We start from the raw sequence: 19,050 nt of genomic DNA on the forward strand, positions 1-19,050 counted from the left end.
ATGAGATATTTCTCATCTTCACTTATTTCCATTTTCATACCAGTGGGGCTTTTCTTTCCAGTTTTGCAGTTTGCAAATTGGTTTTGCCATGGTCCATTGACTTGAGGGCTTTTGTAAGAGTCTGGTAGAATAGCAAAGGGATTCTTACTGTCGTGTTTAATAAAGATGAATCAGATGTGCATCACATGGCTTGTTTTCCAGGTGACCGGAGAAACTCCAGCTTTTCTGCTTATGTTTGGTCCCTTATATTTTGTAGGGAAAAAAATCCTCACTTCTGGATTGTATATCTTTCTGCATAGGTATTTTGGGTTTTAAAAGGCTGTAGCTTCAGTAGAGTTCCATCCAAACGGATGGAGGAAACCCTTTTCTTATTTCCAGCCCAGTGCCATGAATAAAGGTTATTTTATCCCTTTTCCTCTAGACTACTTGATAGTAGACTTCATCAAGTGACTGATAGGTTACTTCCTGGATCTCATGTGCCTCTTTTGTTTCCGAGTGAGGACCCATGTTTATTTTCGATGTGTTGAGCTTCTGTTCACAAAGGCTTTCACTGTATTCCTAACTGCCAGGAAAAGTTCAAACTGTAAAGATGTAGAAGTCACAGGAGAAATGAGTGCCTCTTCTGCTGCTGGTTAGTTGCAAATTCTGCTTATTGTTATTGTAGCTTTTGATTTACTGTGGTTGAAATGATATGGCAGGAAGAGCCTTTCCTCTCATTTGTGACATACTCTGTACCATGTTTAATGTATATCACTGCTATCACAGTGTTGTCTGGTTGTAATTCATTTGAATCACGGAGCCAGTTTGTTGAGCAGGTGCATTTCCTGTTGTTCTCTGCCTTTTGGGGGTCAGAGGAATAGGTACTAGATTGTTACTTTAAGACTTCACTTTGGGTTCCTCTTTCTTTATCAAAATTTCCTAGAAGTCACTAAAGCAAAGATGGAAAGCAGATGGTGGCTTGAATTTCCCAGGGTGCCCAAAGGAATTAGTTGTCCTCCTTTCCCATCCCTTACTAGAATGACACTCCTTGTTCTGGCAGTTGTAGATGGTGGCTTCTTCAAGTGGAATATCATACCTACTAGCTCTGGAACAGAGGGCAAAGAGAGGGCTGCTTCAAGGGTTTGGATAAGCATTGCCTGAAAGGGAGGTTGCAAAACAGTAAAAGTTATACTCTGCTGTTCATTAAGAAAATGAGTCTGGGCAGTCATGAAAGGCTGGCTCTTCCACACTCCACTGCTTCCAAGTCCACCAGAAAAGTTTGGCTAACTCTGTTCTTGAAGCGAGGCTGTAGACAAAGTCTTTACTTCAAATACAGATTTTAGATGTGTTCATCCTTCCTGTGATTCATTCAGCTTAATACTAAGAGAGAAGAGATCATCAAAGGAGGAGTGAAGGTTCCGTTTTCCGGTGCGTAAGAGATTGCAGATCTGACAATGTGATCAGAAGCATGTGGTGGATATGACAGGAAAGAACTAGCACCTTGATGTTATTAGTCTGAGTAAGCCAATGTCTCTCTCTTTATGCCCTAAGAAAATGTCATTCACATTTCCCTTTTAACTAACAGAAACTAATTAGCCAGGACCACCATTGTCAAGTGGTTACATAAAATGACGTGTAGATGTTAACTCAAATTACAATCCTGATGTGAGCTTTATATCAACAGAGGACATCCTCTTAACACATCATCACTTCCTAAACAAAAAAAGCAGTCTTTATGTACTGCGTGTGTGTGCAAGAGCCAATTAACAGTAAACCCTATGTAATGCAGGCAAATTCTTTCATAGCTGTTTTGTACCCTTGCACAGTATGACTTCAATAGAATTTCACAGCAGCTCTGAGTAGATGATGGGGCAGGGAATCCACCTCTAATAAACTGCTTATGTTCATTGCTTTTATGGCACTCTGTTCCATTGCTTGGAGGAAAGCGTTCCATATGCTCTGTATTTTTATAGGTACAATTATGGTCATTTTGGAGGGGAAGAGGAAGAGAATCTCTAAAGTAAGAGCTAAAATAGGATCTGAGTATAAACTAAGCTACGTTACTTGATTGGTAAAAGATGCTACTCTTCAGAGACACTTAATATGGAGCTTTCTGATGCTGTATTAGAATTGAGCAGTGGAAGAAACAGATTTATTTTTATTAAGAAGTAAGACTAGAAAAACAGGCAGTTTCTGATCCTGCCTCTGTGGCTTGGATAGAGCTTACCCTTCATCTGTTTAGGACATGCTGATAGAAAAATTCCTGTTCTATGCGAGAACTTGCTGCTTCTGAACTGGTTCTCAAACAGACCTTTGCTGTGGGCACTTCTGTTGTCACAGCATTTCACTGCCTGGAGCTTTAGGAGGAGTACACTTTGAGTACCCCTGTGACATGAATGGAAGTAACTGCAGTGATTTCTTGGTCTCTCCCACTTTTCACAACTCCCTCTTAGTGGAACTGGTTTCCTTAGGAAAGGGGCTAGGTAAGGTTTTCCTTCTTTTCTGCCACAGATAAAAAACTTCTCATTGTATTAAAACTTCTGTTCAGAAAGATTTGCGTGGGATCTCTGAAGGTTTCCACTTCATCTGCTTTACTCAGCAGGGCTGGCTGGTGTGGTCTCATAGTATGGGAGGACTTGGTAAATTCTGCTGGTACAAAGAGAAATAAACTCTTAAGGCTGGAAGAGTGAAAAAATTAGAAGCAGTTGTCATGCAAGAGCTTTTTAAAATCTGGTTTGTGGCTTCAGTAGTTGGAGGATCTTGTTGAGTGTGCAAAGGAGAGAATAAGGCCAGAAATCTGTTTTCTCTAGTAGTTTGTTACACAAGGAGTGAAATACGAGCAAAACACTCCTGCAGTATGTTGAGATTGTTGATGCTTATAGACCAGTTTCTCAGCAGAGTTTGATGGGTTTAGTTAAGACTCATGATCGTGCAGTGGTGCGTATGAAACAGAGAAATGCATGTCTTCTTGTGGATATAGGTGTGGCAGTTACTACTGTCTCATTTGGTATGTCCCAACCCTGTGCCTTCTTCAGCCACTGAGCTCTCAAAAGACATTAGCACCCAGTCTCACAAAGCAAGCGAGCAGGTTTATTGCAGAACAGGTGCAGGCACTTCCTGCCTTTGGTTGGCTTATCATGAATTTCATGGTATCTCTGTCATCCAGAACTTCATGCCAAGTGTTGATGAAGTCCTTCCCCTCTGTGGCTTCAGTGTAAGGTCCAACATGATGAACTGTATGCATAGGTTCAGACCCACTTGAACAGCAAGCTTCTCAGTGTTATGAAGCATGTCATGGAAAATATGCAGCATGTACTAAACACCGTATTTACCAAGCACTGGAGCTGCAAAATAGATTTTCAGATACATTTAGAATAAGAAGATTATTTGTTCAGAAAACTAAATTATTTGTGCTGTAACAATGAGCAGAAAAAATAAGTGATTAAGCCAGACACGGTAGGTCACTGCTGAAGGACAAGAAGCATTAGGAAATGCAGTTTGAAAATGGACTGTTAGAATGGAAAGCAACACAGAACCCTATTGCAGAGGTCCCTGCTTTTATTCCTGATCGGGCTTTATAAGCTTTGTATTATGTGTCTGTGCTGGTTTGGCTGCACAAGTGGTATATCATGCAGAAATAAAATGAAGAAGTGACCTTATTATAGACCAACAGTATATATCTCATCACTCTCCAATGGGTTTCTTTTATGGCTTGAAATGAGGATTTACTTTAGATTTAATATTGTTATAAATTATCTGTTATTAAAAATACATTAGCAGAGCTTTAGAAATACATAAGAGGTAGTGTTGTTTAAACCTCAGTGAATGATTCCTTAATAATTCATTAATATTTAACATACAGTAAATCAGAACTAAAGCTTGCAGCCTTACTTCAGTCTACCTGTGTAATGCAGGATTTGTCACTCTTGTATGTATACAGTGGACGTGACAAATGTATTTGAGTTGAGGCAAGACTTAATTCTGTGTTCCGGCTTACCCACCGTGACATGTCAGATAATAAAGGAGCTGTAATTCTTGCATAAAATGGGAAGCTCTTGGTTGGCATGTTTAGAACAGTAGACGGGTAGTGATGTGCTTGTGTTGCATGTATAGAGTCAAACCTGCTTAATTAGATCTCTTCAGATCAAAGTTAGTATGTCAAGCCATGCAATCGACCACATTTGGGTTGGGATAGGTTTCTTGTTTTCTGGTATCTATGAAGTGCTTTTGCCGGAATATTCTCTCATGCATACTTTTCCATTGCCTATTTAACACCAGTTAAATATTTGGTGGAATGACTTGATGCTGATGAGAATTTGTACTTGAACTCTGCAATTGCCATTACCTTTTTTGTTTTGCACACAAAAGCGTAGGTTCTACTTATCAGTTAATTTGCAACAGTTTTACCAGCATTAGATCAAAAAGAGCAGGTAACTTCTTAATGCTGATAATACAGTTCACAGGGGGTCTTTTCATTTGTTTTTTTTGCAGCAATTGAAATACCAGCTTTGAATTTGGTAACACAGGGTCCAGTTTTACCAGTGTGTAGCCTGCAAGCGCAAGGGTAAACTTATAAAACAAGCTGTAGGTTTGAAGGAATTAACAGGCTTCTGTCCATTGGTGCCACATGTGGGAAGTTGTACTGCAGCAGTTACCAAAAGTGGAAGCATTGCCACTAATAGCAGAAACCATGCAGGAATACAGTATTAGTAAATTGAGCCATCAGACCAAATTACTTTATCTTACTATAATTTTTTCCTGTCATGCTGTAAAGTGAAGTAACAGAGTGGGAAAATGTCATGTAAATTTTCTGTGCCTTTGGGCTTTTTGTATGAAGGCTTTCAAATAACTACATTCAAATTGTAGTGGGAAAGAGGGCCTAATACTAAACTCATTTCTCATTCCGTGCCCTCTCTCCATTAGTTCAGCTTACTTTCCATCTCTTTTCTGTAAAATAGAGATATTTTGCCTCTTCTCTACCTTGTTGTAATGGTAGTGGATAGAGGTGGACAAGAATGTAGACCCTGTATCTTCAGAAAGACTGTTTCCTTAGGACCATATGTTAAACATGCTTTAGGAAAGAGCCACCAGCAATAATTAAAGCTTTGTGCATTGTGCCTTGTAGTGAAGAAGTTTGAGACCTCAGACAGCTAAAGCTTATTTTGGCTGAAGATTGAAGTGTAGAGCCTAACTGTCATCTAAAAGTAGATAGATAAGGAAAACAAAAATTTGCTTAAAGATGGTACTGGTCTAGCAGACTGAACAGGAGCTGTGAACTAATGAAATGGGTCAAATCTGAGGGAAGACACATGCAAAGCCACAAAATGCCAGTGCATTATCTAATGAGGATTATTAATGCCTGGAATGATTTTTCCTGCTAATGTTCCTTTCTCCAGCACTAGACTTGTAAAATCAAGCCTGGAACTTTCTCTTGTAAGCATGATGGATCTGAGCCAAGCCATGGGCTGTGTTGTAGGGATACTCAGGCCAGAGGATTTCGCTGGTTCCTTGAGTGGTTGTTTACAGTGTGTGACATAGCACTTTCATGTCCGAGATGATAGTTTCCACCTACAATCAGCTCTTGGCTCATGCTGTAAGATTAGGACCTAGAGTTCCTCATTTGAATTTTGACTCCTAGTACCAAGTTGGACACAGACAAGCAAATCTAGCTGCTGAATACTGGGCTTTAGTTTCTGTCAGCTATGGTGAGGCACAGTGAGAGTTCCACATGACTTTCCTCAAGGCTTCTGTTATGCTGGCTTATCCTTGTTGGTTAGCAGTTAGAATTCTAAGTTTTCAGACTGTCCTTTGCTACCAGAGAGGAGAAACTCTTTCAGATCTTACCTGTTTGACTGAACTGTCTTGCATTTGTGCCCGTATTCACTTGAATGAGATTTCTTTTGAATAAATAGAGTAGCATTTTTTGTGTGTCAGTGGTTCATCATTTTTATTTGATGTCCTACAGCTGAAGGCAAATTGTTCCCATTACAGTATTTCTTCACTAATGACGTAAATTTGAAGATCAAATTTGTCTATCTCTATAGGGTTCTCTAAGCCTTAGATACTAGTGAAGTACTGAAGTATCTTGTATTGTTCTGCAATGCAGATTCTTCTTTTTCTTGTCTTTTCTTTTTCTCCCTCTTATTGTTCCTCCCTTCCTTTCCTGGAAGATGCTTTGGTGGAACCATGTCTTTGGTCCTGTGAAGTTTTAGAAGGTGTGGTATCTAGATACTGGTTTTATTTGTGTGTTACCTTTGAAAGTGAAGTTTTCTGTAGTGATGACGGCACTTTTGTCAAAAAACTTCATGTTTTTTTCAGTTTGTTGTAAAGGTTTGATGACAACATCTTCCCACAGTGGTGAACAAGCTCTTTTGCAGACATACTGGCTGTTTAATCAAGAGAAGATAATGCAAGTAATTTCTGTAGTTATCTGAGGTTGAGCAGGTGCTCAAACAGGCAAGGAAAGAATGGGGGTAATGTGAAAACTGGATGTTGGCTAGCTCTGATTAGCTTTTCATTGGCAGAGAGTTATGAGGAGCTTACTGTGTATTTGTCTGTTCTGGTACATCTCTTGACAGTTTGCAGCAGCTTATCCTGAAGAGCTGGGATGTTTATGCAGAAATTTGAGAACAGATTCACCCTTATCATCAGGACAAAGGCCAGCCTTTGGTTAAACACGATCCAGACATGATATAATTCCTCATTTGTAAATTAGATGAAGTTTTTGTGGTAGTAGTGGCAAGAAAATTGTCTGAAATGCAAATGACTAAGAAGTGTGAACCGTTTCTTCAGGTGATTTGTCTTAAACTCCCAGTACGTCTGTCCACTAAAAACGCAGGCCACCAAAGCAATGCACCAAGGTGTTACTCGCCTCTTAAAATGCTTGCTTGGCTTTTCATTGCATGTTTGTAATTTTACTCGCTGTTCAACTTAACTCACAGCTGTCTACTTGTGGTAAACCTAATGATGTTTAGATATGTTACTGAGATTAAGTAGCACAGGTAATTCTTAGGAGGCACAGAGTCTGAGAAGCAGCACTGGTGTAAAGAAGAAGTGACAGTGGAAAATTAGAAGCAAACAAAAGGATAGAGAATGTGGTTTTAATTAGTTGTTTCCGTTTGTTTTGCTCCAGATAAACAAACCTGGTTAGAACCTGGAGGCTTGATGTCCCTGTTGCTGAGTGTAGTCTTAGAGGTCATGCTGAAGAGGAGATGAGACATTGCAATCCTTACTCTTGGCAACATAGCATGTTAATCTGAAAATTAATTTGAAAATCAATCCTGGGAGCATGGACCATGATACAGAATCCTGCAGGCTGGTTGGTGAGAAGCAAATAGACAACAATGCCCTGGTAGACTGGAGGGAAGAGGACTAATTCTAGTTGGGCATTTCACCAGTGTAGCAGTGGTCAAACTGATCTCTTCTAAATTCCCAGCAGGCTTGAATCAGCCCATAGTGTATTTTTCAGTTTATTTCAATGGTTTGTATCAGTGGCCATTACTTTGTTTGACTGAATAGCCTTCCTGAAGGAAAATATCTATATTTGAGATATTACAGCTTTCCTTGCCCAGAATGGTCTGATGCAGGGAAAGAAAAAACAAGTAGAAAGTATTCCTGCATTAAAAATGGGCCACTGGTTGTTAATATGCATAGTCACAATCACAGTGAGGATAATAGACAAAGAACAGATTGAAGGGATAGTGATCTAGCTTTATAATAGTCCCCTCTCCTGTAGATATGTCTTTCCCTCCTTTGTGGCAGCAATATCCTCTGCATGTAAATGACATGGATGCAGTTCAGTGCTGTCTTCACCACTGCAGCTTTGCATGAGCACTCTTTGTTTTGATTTCCTGGATCGACCAGTGGCTCAGGCTCCAAATTCCAAACTTTGGGATGTTTGAGTCACCTTTTTATCAAGGGATTTTTTAAAATAAGGAAGCTCTTTCCATTTTCAGGAAAATTCTAGTGAGGAAAAGGCAATTACTAAGAAAGCGAGCCAAAATTATAGCAGTAGCAGTATGTTTGTGTGTATTCTTTCTAGCTAGTTTCATCAACTTTTTCATGCTCCCTTCTGCTAGAGGTGGGGAAAAAAAAGATGTCTGAGCCTTCTCTCTTCTGTTTTTCTTGAGCCTTAATGAGCTTCAGAAGCTGTGAAACATAAAGGCACAAGAAGTGAGCAGGACCCACTGTCTTTCAGAGAGGTTGGTGCTTCGGTCTGGAGGTTTGGTGGGGTGGAGAGAAGGAAGGGGGTTGTGGCTGAAAGGCGAAGAAGAGGTTTTAAAGCTGGATCACGATTTCCCCAGATTGTCAGCATGCTCTGTTCTGGGAGTTGAGCAGCTATTGGGAGAGGAGGATATAAGATGCATAGAAAAGGCGGTATCTGCAATAAATTCTGGGATGTTCTTTCATACTGAAATTTGGGAGAAGGAAGAGCTGTTTTACTAAATTACCATTTGCCTTTATGTGGGCCATACTGTACTGCAAAATAATCATCATGAAACAGCTGTTACAGAGTCTAGGTTACTCTGAGCAGTATCCTCACCATGGACACAAGCTGTTTTTCTAATCAAGTCACATCTGTGACTATCAAGATGATAGGAGGTTGCTGTGTACATAGACACAAAAAAAAATCCTCAGCAGAGCTGAGAGTAGAAGATGAGGATAGTATTCACAAATACTGGTTTGCCTTAGCTCACTTTCAGCCACTGAAGCAAAATAGATTCCTTTGGGTGGCTGTGGGTACAGAGGAGAGGAGTAAAGGTGAGTGGGTTCAGGACTTAAAAGTTGAATTTTTTTTCCTGAATGGCCTCTGGGGAAATGCTGGCAGTGGGATGATGATTAGAACAAAGAGGAGTTGCAAGATACATCAGAGTTTCTCTCTGTTCCACTTGGTAACATTAGAACTACTGGGAGATAAGCTAGGGACACAGAAGAATTTTGGGGCATGTTATTGTAGAGGAGACGATCTTGTATAAGCCTTGTGTCAAAAGGAAGACCTCAGTTTCACGTGAATTTTTTCCCCATAATCAAATGGGATTTTATAATGATAGATATAATGTGTGTATAGACATTTAGACAGAATTCTATCCTTGTAATAGACTAGTGGTAAATCCGAAAGTGGTATCACTCAGAAAGAAATTCCTTCTACCCCACTATTTACCTACCATTGCTTTTCTTTTGATATTTATGAGCACTGACTGCATTTATTCCCAACTGTGCTCCACAAAGATAAATTCTGCATATTTAGAACTCAAATGAGGAGTAGCTAAAATATATGTTGAAGTTAACAGCATCATGGCCATTACTAGTATTCCAATAAATGTCTCAAATGCTATATTTATATATACATTTATACCAGCGCAGAACAAAGTGTTACTATTTGGATTTAGGCTTTAAAGGAAAAAATGTTAATTGGATGTGTGTATATATCAATGTTTGTAATACATGCAGGATATATGGGGGCATATTTCCAACCACATTCTGCAGAAATCCTCCATGCATTCTAACTTTAGTCTCAAACATAGGTCCAAAAGATGGCTTTAATACCACCACTTGTTAAAAAAAAAGCCCAGCTGAAACCCATGTAAGCTCTACATTTACCACAAAAGAAATGATTGTATATGACCAGGAAGTTGAAGATTGGCAACACAGTGTGGCAGTTCTGTTCTCATCAGTTTATCATGTCCCATCTTTGTTTTGATGATGTTTCTGAGGTTGTTTTTCTTCCTGCCAGTGTCCAGTGCTGAACCTTAGCATGACTGCTCACTCATTTGAAAAGGCTTGTTCTCCTTGGTGAGGTGGCTCGTGGAAGTCTAGATGCAGAGCTGGTCCAGAAGTGGTCCAACAGAAATTAGGGATCTTTTTAATGTACGGAATCTGTTCTCACAAAGGAGAAGCATAAAGTCATAAGACATCAAAAGGAGGAAATCCAGGACAGAATCTCAGAGTTGGTCACCAAATGAAGGGTCCCTAATGTGAAATACTCCTGGAGCTCCTGGGTATTTGGTATGTTAAACTGCTCAATTTCAGCAAACGCTTAAGTGAAACTCAAATGAATGACAAGCACTTTTCCACCAGTGCAATTTGGAAAGTGTTTGTTAAAAATAGCAGAAGGAAGAGCACAGTTATTCTAACAGGTTTCCTCCTGTTGTTTAAAATACTCTCAAACATCCCTTCCTGTTCTCTATTCTTTGTATTTTGAGTTACTAAACTGAATTTCCCTCCATGTCTTGTACCAAATATTGGGTACCAAGTATTTTAGAGAGCAAAGTCATGACTGTCTAATTCATCATGAATGTGTGTCCTCAGAGATCTGATTGTTTTTTCCAAACATACCCCTATCTACATAATTGTTAGTTAACTGTAAAGAAAAAACATCATGCATTAGACTGACTCAAGCTGCCACCTGAAATGTTAGTGAATGCTTGTTAATGCAGTATTCACTGAGGTGTACAGTCACTGGTGGAGCAAAGCTGTGGAGGGAGGAGAGGATGTGTTTGAAATAGTTTCTGTGCTATTTAGGCTCGAGATCAGCCTTCTGCTTGGGAAGATGTGCAGAATGGAGGGTGAAGGTAATTGGCCTGCCAGCGTCTGCTGGAACATATAATAGAAATCATAATGTAGCAGTCAAGAAAATGTTGTAAAAATCTGCCCTGAGCACCTGCTGCAGAGTGAAGGAATGTTCCTACACAGTTTCAATAGCCAATTTTGTGCTAGGGTTTGTATTCTCTATGTGACCCAGCTCCCACTGAATATTTTGGCTCCCTACTCATTTAATATGGGCACTACCTTGTATTTCTCCAGCTCCTCAAGCGATGTAACACACTGTCCCAGACTGTGCTGCTCTGTCGTACTTTTGGATTTGACAGTTAATGAATAGAAAGCAGTGCCACCAGACAAAGTAGTCTCTCAGCATATAATATCATAATGTGCTTTATGTTTCTATTTGAGAAAAGCAGGTTTTCTTGTTAATAATTTCATGTACACAGACATAATCCTGGAGCCAGTTCACTGCAGCTGGTTGCTGAGAAGCAGGCTAACTTTATTGCTTCTAACAGGAGTACTTTATGCAGAGAGAAACTCTTTGGGCTAATGTTGATGGGTTTAGTTTCAGAGCAGTCCGTCAGCACCCATGATCATTACAGATCTGGTTGTCTTTATTTGAAGCAAAATGCTACTCTTCCCAAAGAACATGGGCAAGTTTATGAAGAGGATTGTTGTTTTACTTGGTGAATTGGGTTCACCGGCAGGTCCAATCTAGTGCATTTAACTGCCTTTCTGTCACAAGTAAATCAATCTACATTGTATTGTGCCTGACTTGGCATATTTTACAAGGAACATCGATCTTTTTACTTAAAGCACAAGCCTCAAAACAAAGTCCTTGTGCAAGTTCTTAACTGTCTTAAATATTTTGATGTATCCTAATTGTTGCTCTCAACAGCGCATCTTGGTTGGTGGTACAGTAGAGGGGGAAAGGGTGTGCACTGTCAATTAGAGATTGCAAGTCTCAGTTCTGCACATGTTCTTATGTGGCAAAGCTGGTGAAGAAACTTTGAGCATACAGATAACTGGACTACAGCAATCTAGAAACGTCCTTAAATACTTACTTGAGGAAGGCTTCAATGTATGAACCAGTGTGGGTAAAGAAAAAAGCAATTTTGACCCTAGATAGTGAAAACCTGTTTGATGTTTAACAGCTGAATGGACCTAGACATTGACTGCAACATTATGGGCATTCAGCATATTGAAAAGTTATTGCTAGAACTGCCTGCCACCAGAGTATAATGACCGCTCGTTGCCAGGACAGTGGAATGCAGTTTGCCCACTTCTAGATTAAAGTCAGAATTGGTAGTAATCGTGAGATCAGCTGGGAGTTAAAATTGTGTTTACATGATAAAAACTCCTAATCTGCCAAAATGTTGGCATTTGCCAGTGTTCAAACAGCCTCAGAACAGGTGTATAAAGGAGGAAGGGAGCCTCGTTCTTGCAAAAGAAAAATAGAAAGCAAAGCACATCTTAATGTGAATGAGCTCTTCCCACCCCTGGGGAGCACCGTTTCATGAACACTCTGGCAGTTGTGGTTGTAGAGCTGCCAGGGGAGTGCTGCACAGCAGAGAGAAGCTGTTAAAATGTACACAAATATGCTTCCCAGTCTGGTTGTTTATCTTGTATATTTTAAATACTAAGATTACCATTCCAGGATTAGCAGAATCCGTTAGATCTCAAAAGCGCAGCTGCAAAGTCAGCTGAACTCCCCACTGCTGGAAGGGGTGAGGGATGCAGAACATATGAACTGTCCATCAGGAAAAAATCATGCTTTGATTTACAGGAAGCAGCTGCTTAGCTCATATTCAGGGATGTCATGAATCCTGTTTGGATATATAGATAAAGGTGTGGAAGGTCAAGGCAGGAACTTAACGCCCTCAAACAACTCAGCTTCAAAGCTCGATTTATTTACTTATCATATTATGTGGTTTAAAGCCAAATGTACAAAAATGAGCGTTGTTTCTCAGCTTTACTCCACGGACCCTCATTCTCTTTCCTTTCCCCTTCTGCTGCACTCACCAGTCAATAGTATGAGACCATGTACTCATCTACATCAGTAATTAGGCTTTAATACCTGATCTCAAGGCACCATGGGAATTGCAAATTGCCTTGGAGTGGATGGGATGATACGAGCCCTTCTGTTGTGCATCCTTGTCCATCTTAGAATACTAACTTAGAACTTTTTGCCTCAGTTGTGGTATGTGGGAATGGGTGTTGCATGCTTCTAAACATGAAAACACAGTACATGTTTAGAAAGAAATATGCATTATTCATTTAAGGGAATACTAGGGTCTTCCTTGCAACTTTTAGCCACAGATGCACGGTTTCCTGTTTAAAAGGCAGGACTTTTCCCATATTGTGATTTTATTTATTCTTTCTTTCCCCTCCCACTGCCTCCCCTGATGCACCTTCTACAGTTATTAATGGGGTATTCTGTCCTCAGCTGAGGGAAGCAGTGAGGGACAGCAAATTCATTCTGTGGGGGTGAATTATGATTCAGGGTCATATTTCTTGGACTGCTCAGTCTATCTGATGAGCCTGGAAGTCCAGAGACAGAGATTGTTTTCATCCTCTGGAGTAGATTTTCAGTGTTTAAAGGGAAGTAGTGACTTTATCAGGTGTTTCCTATTGGGTTTGTGGTGGAGGTGAAAGAAGTGTGATCTAGGGTTGACTTTTGCCTGGTCATTATTTGTGCCTGACTGATATGGAGCTACCTTTCTTTGCTTGACTTTAGCCGTGCTGAGCCTTAACAGACAAATGGGGCTTCTTACTTCTAACAACATGGGGGGGGGGGAAGAGGGGAGGGGTAGTGAAACTTTTGTCTCTGCAACAACATTGCTCCTGTTAACTTACATGGAGTTAGTTTTAAGAGGACAGTAGTCTGAGGTGGGCAAATTGCATTCACAGAGGTCATCTGGGACAGTACCGTAATGAAAATGTAAGTGGCTTAAGCCCTTAATGCCTTAGAGATAAGGAGATCTGTGTGTCCAGCTGTATGTGAAGCTGAACCCTTGATAGTAGGTGCATATGCAAAAAGAAAGAAAGGACTGGATTAAAAAAAACAAAATGGGAGAAGGGTTTTGTGTCTTCAGCGGCATCTCTGATCAGTGCCACCTTGCAGGGATCCTTGATAAACAACCCTAACAATTAGACAAAAGAAAGGTAAACAGCATGTAAATGATGTTCACCAGGGGATTAAATAGAAGACACTGGAAACAGGAAAATAGTAGAAGAATGATACAGCAGAATTGACAATATTAGAATGAAAGGCAGATTCAGCCTAACAAATACAAGTAAAACTAACCCAAAGGTGGTAACACCTGGAAATCTGGGCTTGGAAAATAATCCGTGTGTGGTTGAAAGCAACAGTGATGCCAAAAAGCACTGAAGGCAGTGACTTGTCATTTGGTAGGGTAGCAAATAAAACACATGTTTGTTGACTTTGAGGCTTAGCTGAGTAGCAGAGTGAGGAGAAGCTGCATGGTATACAATCACAGCATCAGCCATTTCGGTCTGTGATGTGTGTGATGATTCTTATGCAAGGATAGTGGACTTAGGAGTGAAGGCAAATGATCACTGTTTGAGTTGAAAACAGAACTTTTTCTGTATTTCAGTTATTTGTTTAGCATTTAAATGTGTTTTTTCTCACCTGCTGTATCATTCCTTTTACACTCCCATTTTAATCTTGCTTAATAGTGTGTTTAAAGGGTTACCTTCTGAAAATTCAGTTTTAATGCAGTTACAGTGTATTTCACGTTAATGACTAAATGCCTGTTTGGTGAAGGCTCTGAAAATTATTTGCCTTTTTTCATTTGACTACTAAAAAGATGAAGACTTTCTTTTAAAGTCAGTGAGAGGATCACGATAGAGCATAAAGCTTCATCTTGCACTCTATAACAATGAAAGGGCTGCAAGGAATGTGTAACTTCATTTTATTTTCTTCACTAGATGTTAGGTCTCCTTTGGAACCATTTCCTTATTATGGTCTATCATGTAAACATTGTTTGGGATGTAACTCTATTTATTTTGACAGCTGTTATGATTGTTATTAATATGCACTTTAAAGCTGAGAGATCTCCTGTCTGTTTCGTCAGTCTGTTCTTTGGTGATGTTAGCATGATTGCTCATACAGCTTTAAAAGAAAACTCCTCTACTCAAGAGCATTAATCAGTATTAGCTCCATAGAATCTTTTGATGTCCACTGGTTTTGATAATTGCCTATTAAAGAGTTTGTTGCATCAGCATCATGGAAAGCACATGCAAACGAAGAGCGTTGTTTTGGGTGGATATGCCAGGTCCTTTAATTAGAGCTTTGCCCTCAAAATGAGCTGAGTAACCAATGTAATTAGAAAGGGTAATGTATCTTAAGGCCAAAGTAGGTGAAGGAGGAGTGTCTCTGCCTGAGGAGTAGGTGGTACTGGACTTGTATATCCCAAACATCATAATCAGTTTCATAGCCGGACAGCATCCGGCTTTCTTTATTTGCAGGCTTTATAGTTTCCATCATAAAGTCTTTGAACTGTAACAGGCCTTACAGTGATGTGTAAGGTTAATGTGTTTTCCCTGAGCAAACATAATAGTGGTGCTTTAAGCACACTGCTTTAATAAGTAGATGTGGGAGTATGAGGCTTTGTCTCTGTTAATGTGAAGTGAGTGACACAATAGGATTGGATCTGGAAGATGAAATATATAATGGTCCTAACATCTAGGCTATATTTGCTGCAAGGGGTATTTCTTTGGGTTAGCTGTAGTCTAATCCTATGGACTTTAATGCCAGTTAGATGTTGGAGCATGTTGGGAGCACTCCAGAAACATATCTTCTGGTTTCTAACTGAAATGTTTCCAGGTTGTCTGCTTTAAAGACCTTTCTGAAACAAACTGCAGTGACAACAGACAGTTAGGACAGTTTAGAGATGGGCTTCAAAATGGTACTCAGTGGTAAGCAGACACCTTAATATAGCAAACCAAGTTAGATGGTACTGCTTCCCACTGCTCTGCTTTGTGGTAGAATGTAAAAAGAAGAATAAAGGGTCAGATAAATCAAATTGCTATTTCTGTGGGAGAGTCCTTTAAAATTTCAGTAGCTGTGTGGTACACTTTTATTAGTAGGCCATAATGTATCTTTCATCATCACTCAGAAATAACCAAGGCTGTTAAAGCATAGCAGTGATATTTCCACAGTCTTGACAGTAGTTAACCTGTTTCCTGTAGCTACCAGGCAGTGGTTTTGGCACCGTTTATAGTCTGCAGTTGTCCTGCTGTCTGTTTGTACCTGTCTTTTAAGCTACTCTCCAGCTGCTGTTGGAGACATTTTAAATGCTGTGAGTGTGTTTATGTCAGGATGCTGTGAAAATGCCTTATGTAAGCGTCTGGGTTGGAGGCTGCTGCCCACTCTTTAGAGATGAAGCAGGCAGAAAGAAGACTGCATCAGAGCACCTACTGCTTTGACTTCTTCAGAGAGAGCTTGTTTCTCTCCACTGACTGTGTAGGCGACCTCCAGATGTGGGGCACCTAAGGCAGAGTGACTCTCTGAGACAGTCTTTTTGGTTTGTGCTTGTATAGTGTCTACCGTGATGCCAGCCTACTATATCCTATCGCTATGGAAAAAACAAAGTAGTAGTTGTAGCTCATGCTGCTCAAGAGCCTGGAAAGCTGAAAAGAGTAGTGGAGGGATGACAGTCTTGTTGCAAAAGCTGAGCCTTGCTTGGCATTGTTCACAGGAGGTTTTTGGCTCCAACACACCAGTCTTTTGGTCTGGGATTTGGCTGTGCTGAAGAGCCACAGCAAAACCAATGGGTGTAATCATAACTCCTGACCAAAATGTTGTGTGTAATAGTAATGAGTCACAGGAGGGTGTGTGGTTCTAGTCATGAGTTGTCTTGTTTAAATGTAAATACTCTCTACTTGAGTAAGGTGTATGAATATGACACCTCCAGATATGTCTATGAAACGGCACATTTGAAGTGGCCTCTCCCTTCTTCCATACTCAGACAGGAACGTGACAGTGGTAGTTTGGGTATTTTTCAGTAGTCTGTTTTCCCCTAAATCCCCCAGCCCATGAGTTAACCTAGATGGAGCCGAAGGGTAAGCATAGCTAAAGCTCCTGCAGGAAAACTGCAGATACCTGTATCCTCACTTTGCCATTGCAGATTTGTGTTTGCCATCAAAGTGCATGTTGTCTCTCCTTGTCCACACGACTCCTCACATGTGCATGGCGGTTTGAAGAAAGTAGAACTGGTGTATTGATTAAGAATAGAAAAGTAGTACCATATGTAAATGTGTTTCCCCTGACTTCCTGTTTGGACTGACTTAGAAATCCTGGTCATAAGGCAGTTAATAGGCCTTCCAAGTATTGTGGTTTATGTACCCAACCATTCTTTGGTCTCTTGCTCTACCTAAAAATAAAGTCTGTGATTCTGATTGCTAGAACCCCTCTGATCGCTGCTGGAGTTATTGGTGGCCTCTTCATCATCGTCATTCTGGGCCTGACGTTTGCTGTGTACGTTCGGCGCAAAAGCATTAAGAAGAAGAGAGCACTGCGAAGATTCCTGGAGACTGAGGTGAGGCTGCATTTGAAAATATAGGTAGAGCTGTTCTGCTTTTCTATTCAAGATGCTCAGTTCTTCACCTCTGTAGGAAAACCTTTTGCTAACCTCTGCAGGACTAAACTGATGGGATGAATGGAGCTATTTGAAGATGGTAGTTTTTGGTACATGGTATCTGAAGACCAAAAAAAGATCCACGTAATCACAAAGGCATGTTCCACCAGATTTCTGAATTCCCATCCTTCTCTGAACTGGTTTCAGTTGATGATTGGTCAGATGAACCTGGCTCTTCAGTAGAATTAGCAGCTGCTTTTCCAAGAGTCCTGCTCACACTCATCTCCACCGTAGAGCCTGGAAACATCCTCAGTCTGTTTGTCTGAGTATCTTTATACCTAGGTAGAATTTGTATTGCTTGCTAAATACTGTTCATCTGTATAGAAAGCTCAATAGTGCCTTGCCAGTGGACTAGCCCCTTCTTAAGCATAAATTATTTTAAGCATTCGGGAAGTATTTGCTTTGAAGTCCAGCTCTCAGTCTCCATTTGGTCGGATAAAAGCTGCAGCTGGCAGTAGTTCTGAGGGACCAAGGCCTTCTACTGAATATGTGGGAAAGTTGTTGTTTTGGTTTAGAAAATGAAGATTACATCAGGAGAATCCAGAGACAAACACACAAGCAACTATAACTTCAGCTAAAGTTTCTGTTTCTAGCTGGAGGCTGTACCAGACCTATTCTTTCATGGATCATTCTCCATAAAACTCTACAAACTGTGGATCATTCTCTATAAAACTCTACAAGCACTTTTTTAGACCCCCACAACGCTTCTCCTTGCCATACCTGTGTTGGTGGACAGTGGCACAGAAATTGTTTTCACCCTTCACAAACTGAAAATACAGACATGTGCTGCCAGTCTGCCTACTTTGTTTTACAGTAAACCTTTCTTTCATGGTGTAAATACTGGACATCTAAAGTAGGAAGGAGGAAAGAGAAATGACTCTAAAAAAAGCCCAGCACACATTATTTCAGTGATAACCTGACTTGCTGCTCTTTGGTTTTGTTGTTTTCTTACCCTGATAATTTCCAGATACTGGTATTTTTAAACACAACTAATTAGTCTGGTCAGCTAATTCAGTAGTTCATGATGCTCTGCCATAGGAGTAGTTCTCAAACTGCAGAGGATGGTGCATTTAGCCTTGGAAACAGACAACTTTGAAATGCTGCGGGGGTTTCAAACCAATTCAAGTAGGAGTAACCCTGAATTCGTTTCCTTCTCCTGTAAAGGAAGAGGCTATTTCTCCTTATTTAGACACTTGTCCTGTCCATGTGTATTTGATTTCTTTCTAAAGAAGCACTGTTTTTCTGGCAGAGACAGTATAACGTTGAGATGTGAGAACACTTTTAACTGACTGTGCCATTGTGGTTCATTTGAAAAGTTTCTTGGGGCATCTTGAGCAAATTGGTTAATTGTGCCTTTTTCCTTTAGCAAATTAGTGGCTGTTACAAATTAATGGTCTGCTATAAGAGGTTTCTTTTCCTTACAGCTCTCCTCGTGTGTGGTGTAACAGAAGTTCCCTTCCCCAAAACAGAATAGGAACATGATGAGCCATTAAGTCAGGTCTATTAAAAAGAAATATGGCCAAGTTAAAAGACAATAAAATGGGCAAAAATAGAATGTGGTGCCCTGATAATAAATGCTGTATTTCTGTCATGTAGAAAATATTTATACTGCCTCCATTAGCAGGAGTCCTTGGGTGTGTTGTTGTGATACCAATTCAATTTCCAGTTCATAATCCCATCATGCAATTTCTGATGGAAATTGTTGCATGTTGAGTGAGAATTTTCTTTACCACATCTCATGGTTTTGTAGATGAGAAATCCCTCTTCAAGCTGGCAGATCAGTGGTCGATAGACCCCACCACTGTCTTAGTCCAGTACTTAGTTGGATTGGTTGTTTTCAGTATAAACTTCTGATGGGTTTTGAAAT

General features: G+C 40.2%; 1 protein-coding gene across 7 annotated transcripts in view; it reads left to right on the plus strand.

Moving 5' to 3' along the window:
* Positions 1–19,050, plus strand: part of ERBB4 (erb-b2 receptor tyrosine kinase 4) — a 604,652-nt gene that overhangs the window by 466,215 nt on the left and 119,387 nt on the right. For all 7 annotated transcript variants that reach the window (XM_062602108.1, XM_062602146.1, XM_062602123.1 and 4 more), the window contains one exon: positions 16,952–17,084. In XM_062602108.1, coding sequence (XP_062458092.1) covers positions 16,952–17,084 — 133 coding nt within the window. The remainder of the gene's footprint in view (positions 1–16,951; positions 17,085–19,050) is intronic.

Source organism: Pezoporus occidentalis, unplaced genomic scaffold, assembly GCF_034315485.1.
Source record: "Pezoporus occidentalis ecotype Australia unplaced genomic scaffold, CSIRO_AGI_Poc_V1 ctg118, whole genome shotgun sequence".
NCBI lineage: Eukaryota > Metazoa > Chordata > Aves > Psittaciformes > Psittacidae > Pezoporus > Pezoporus occidentalis.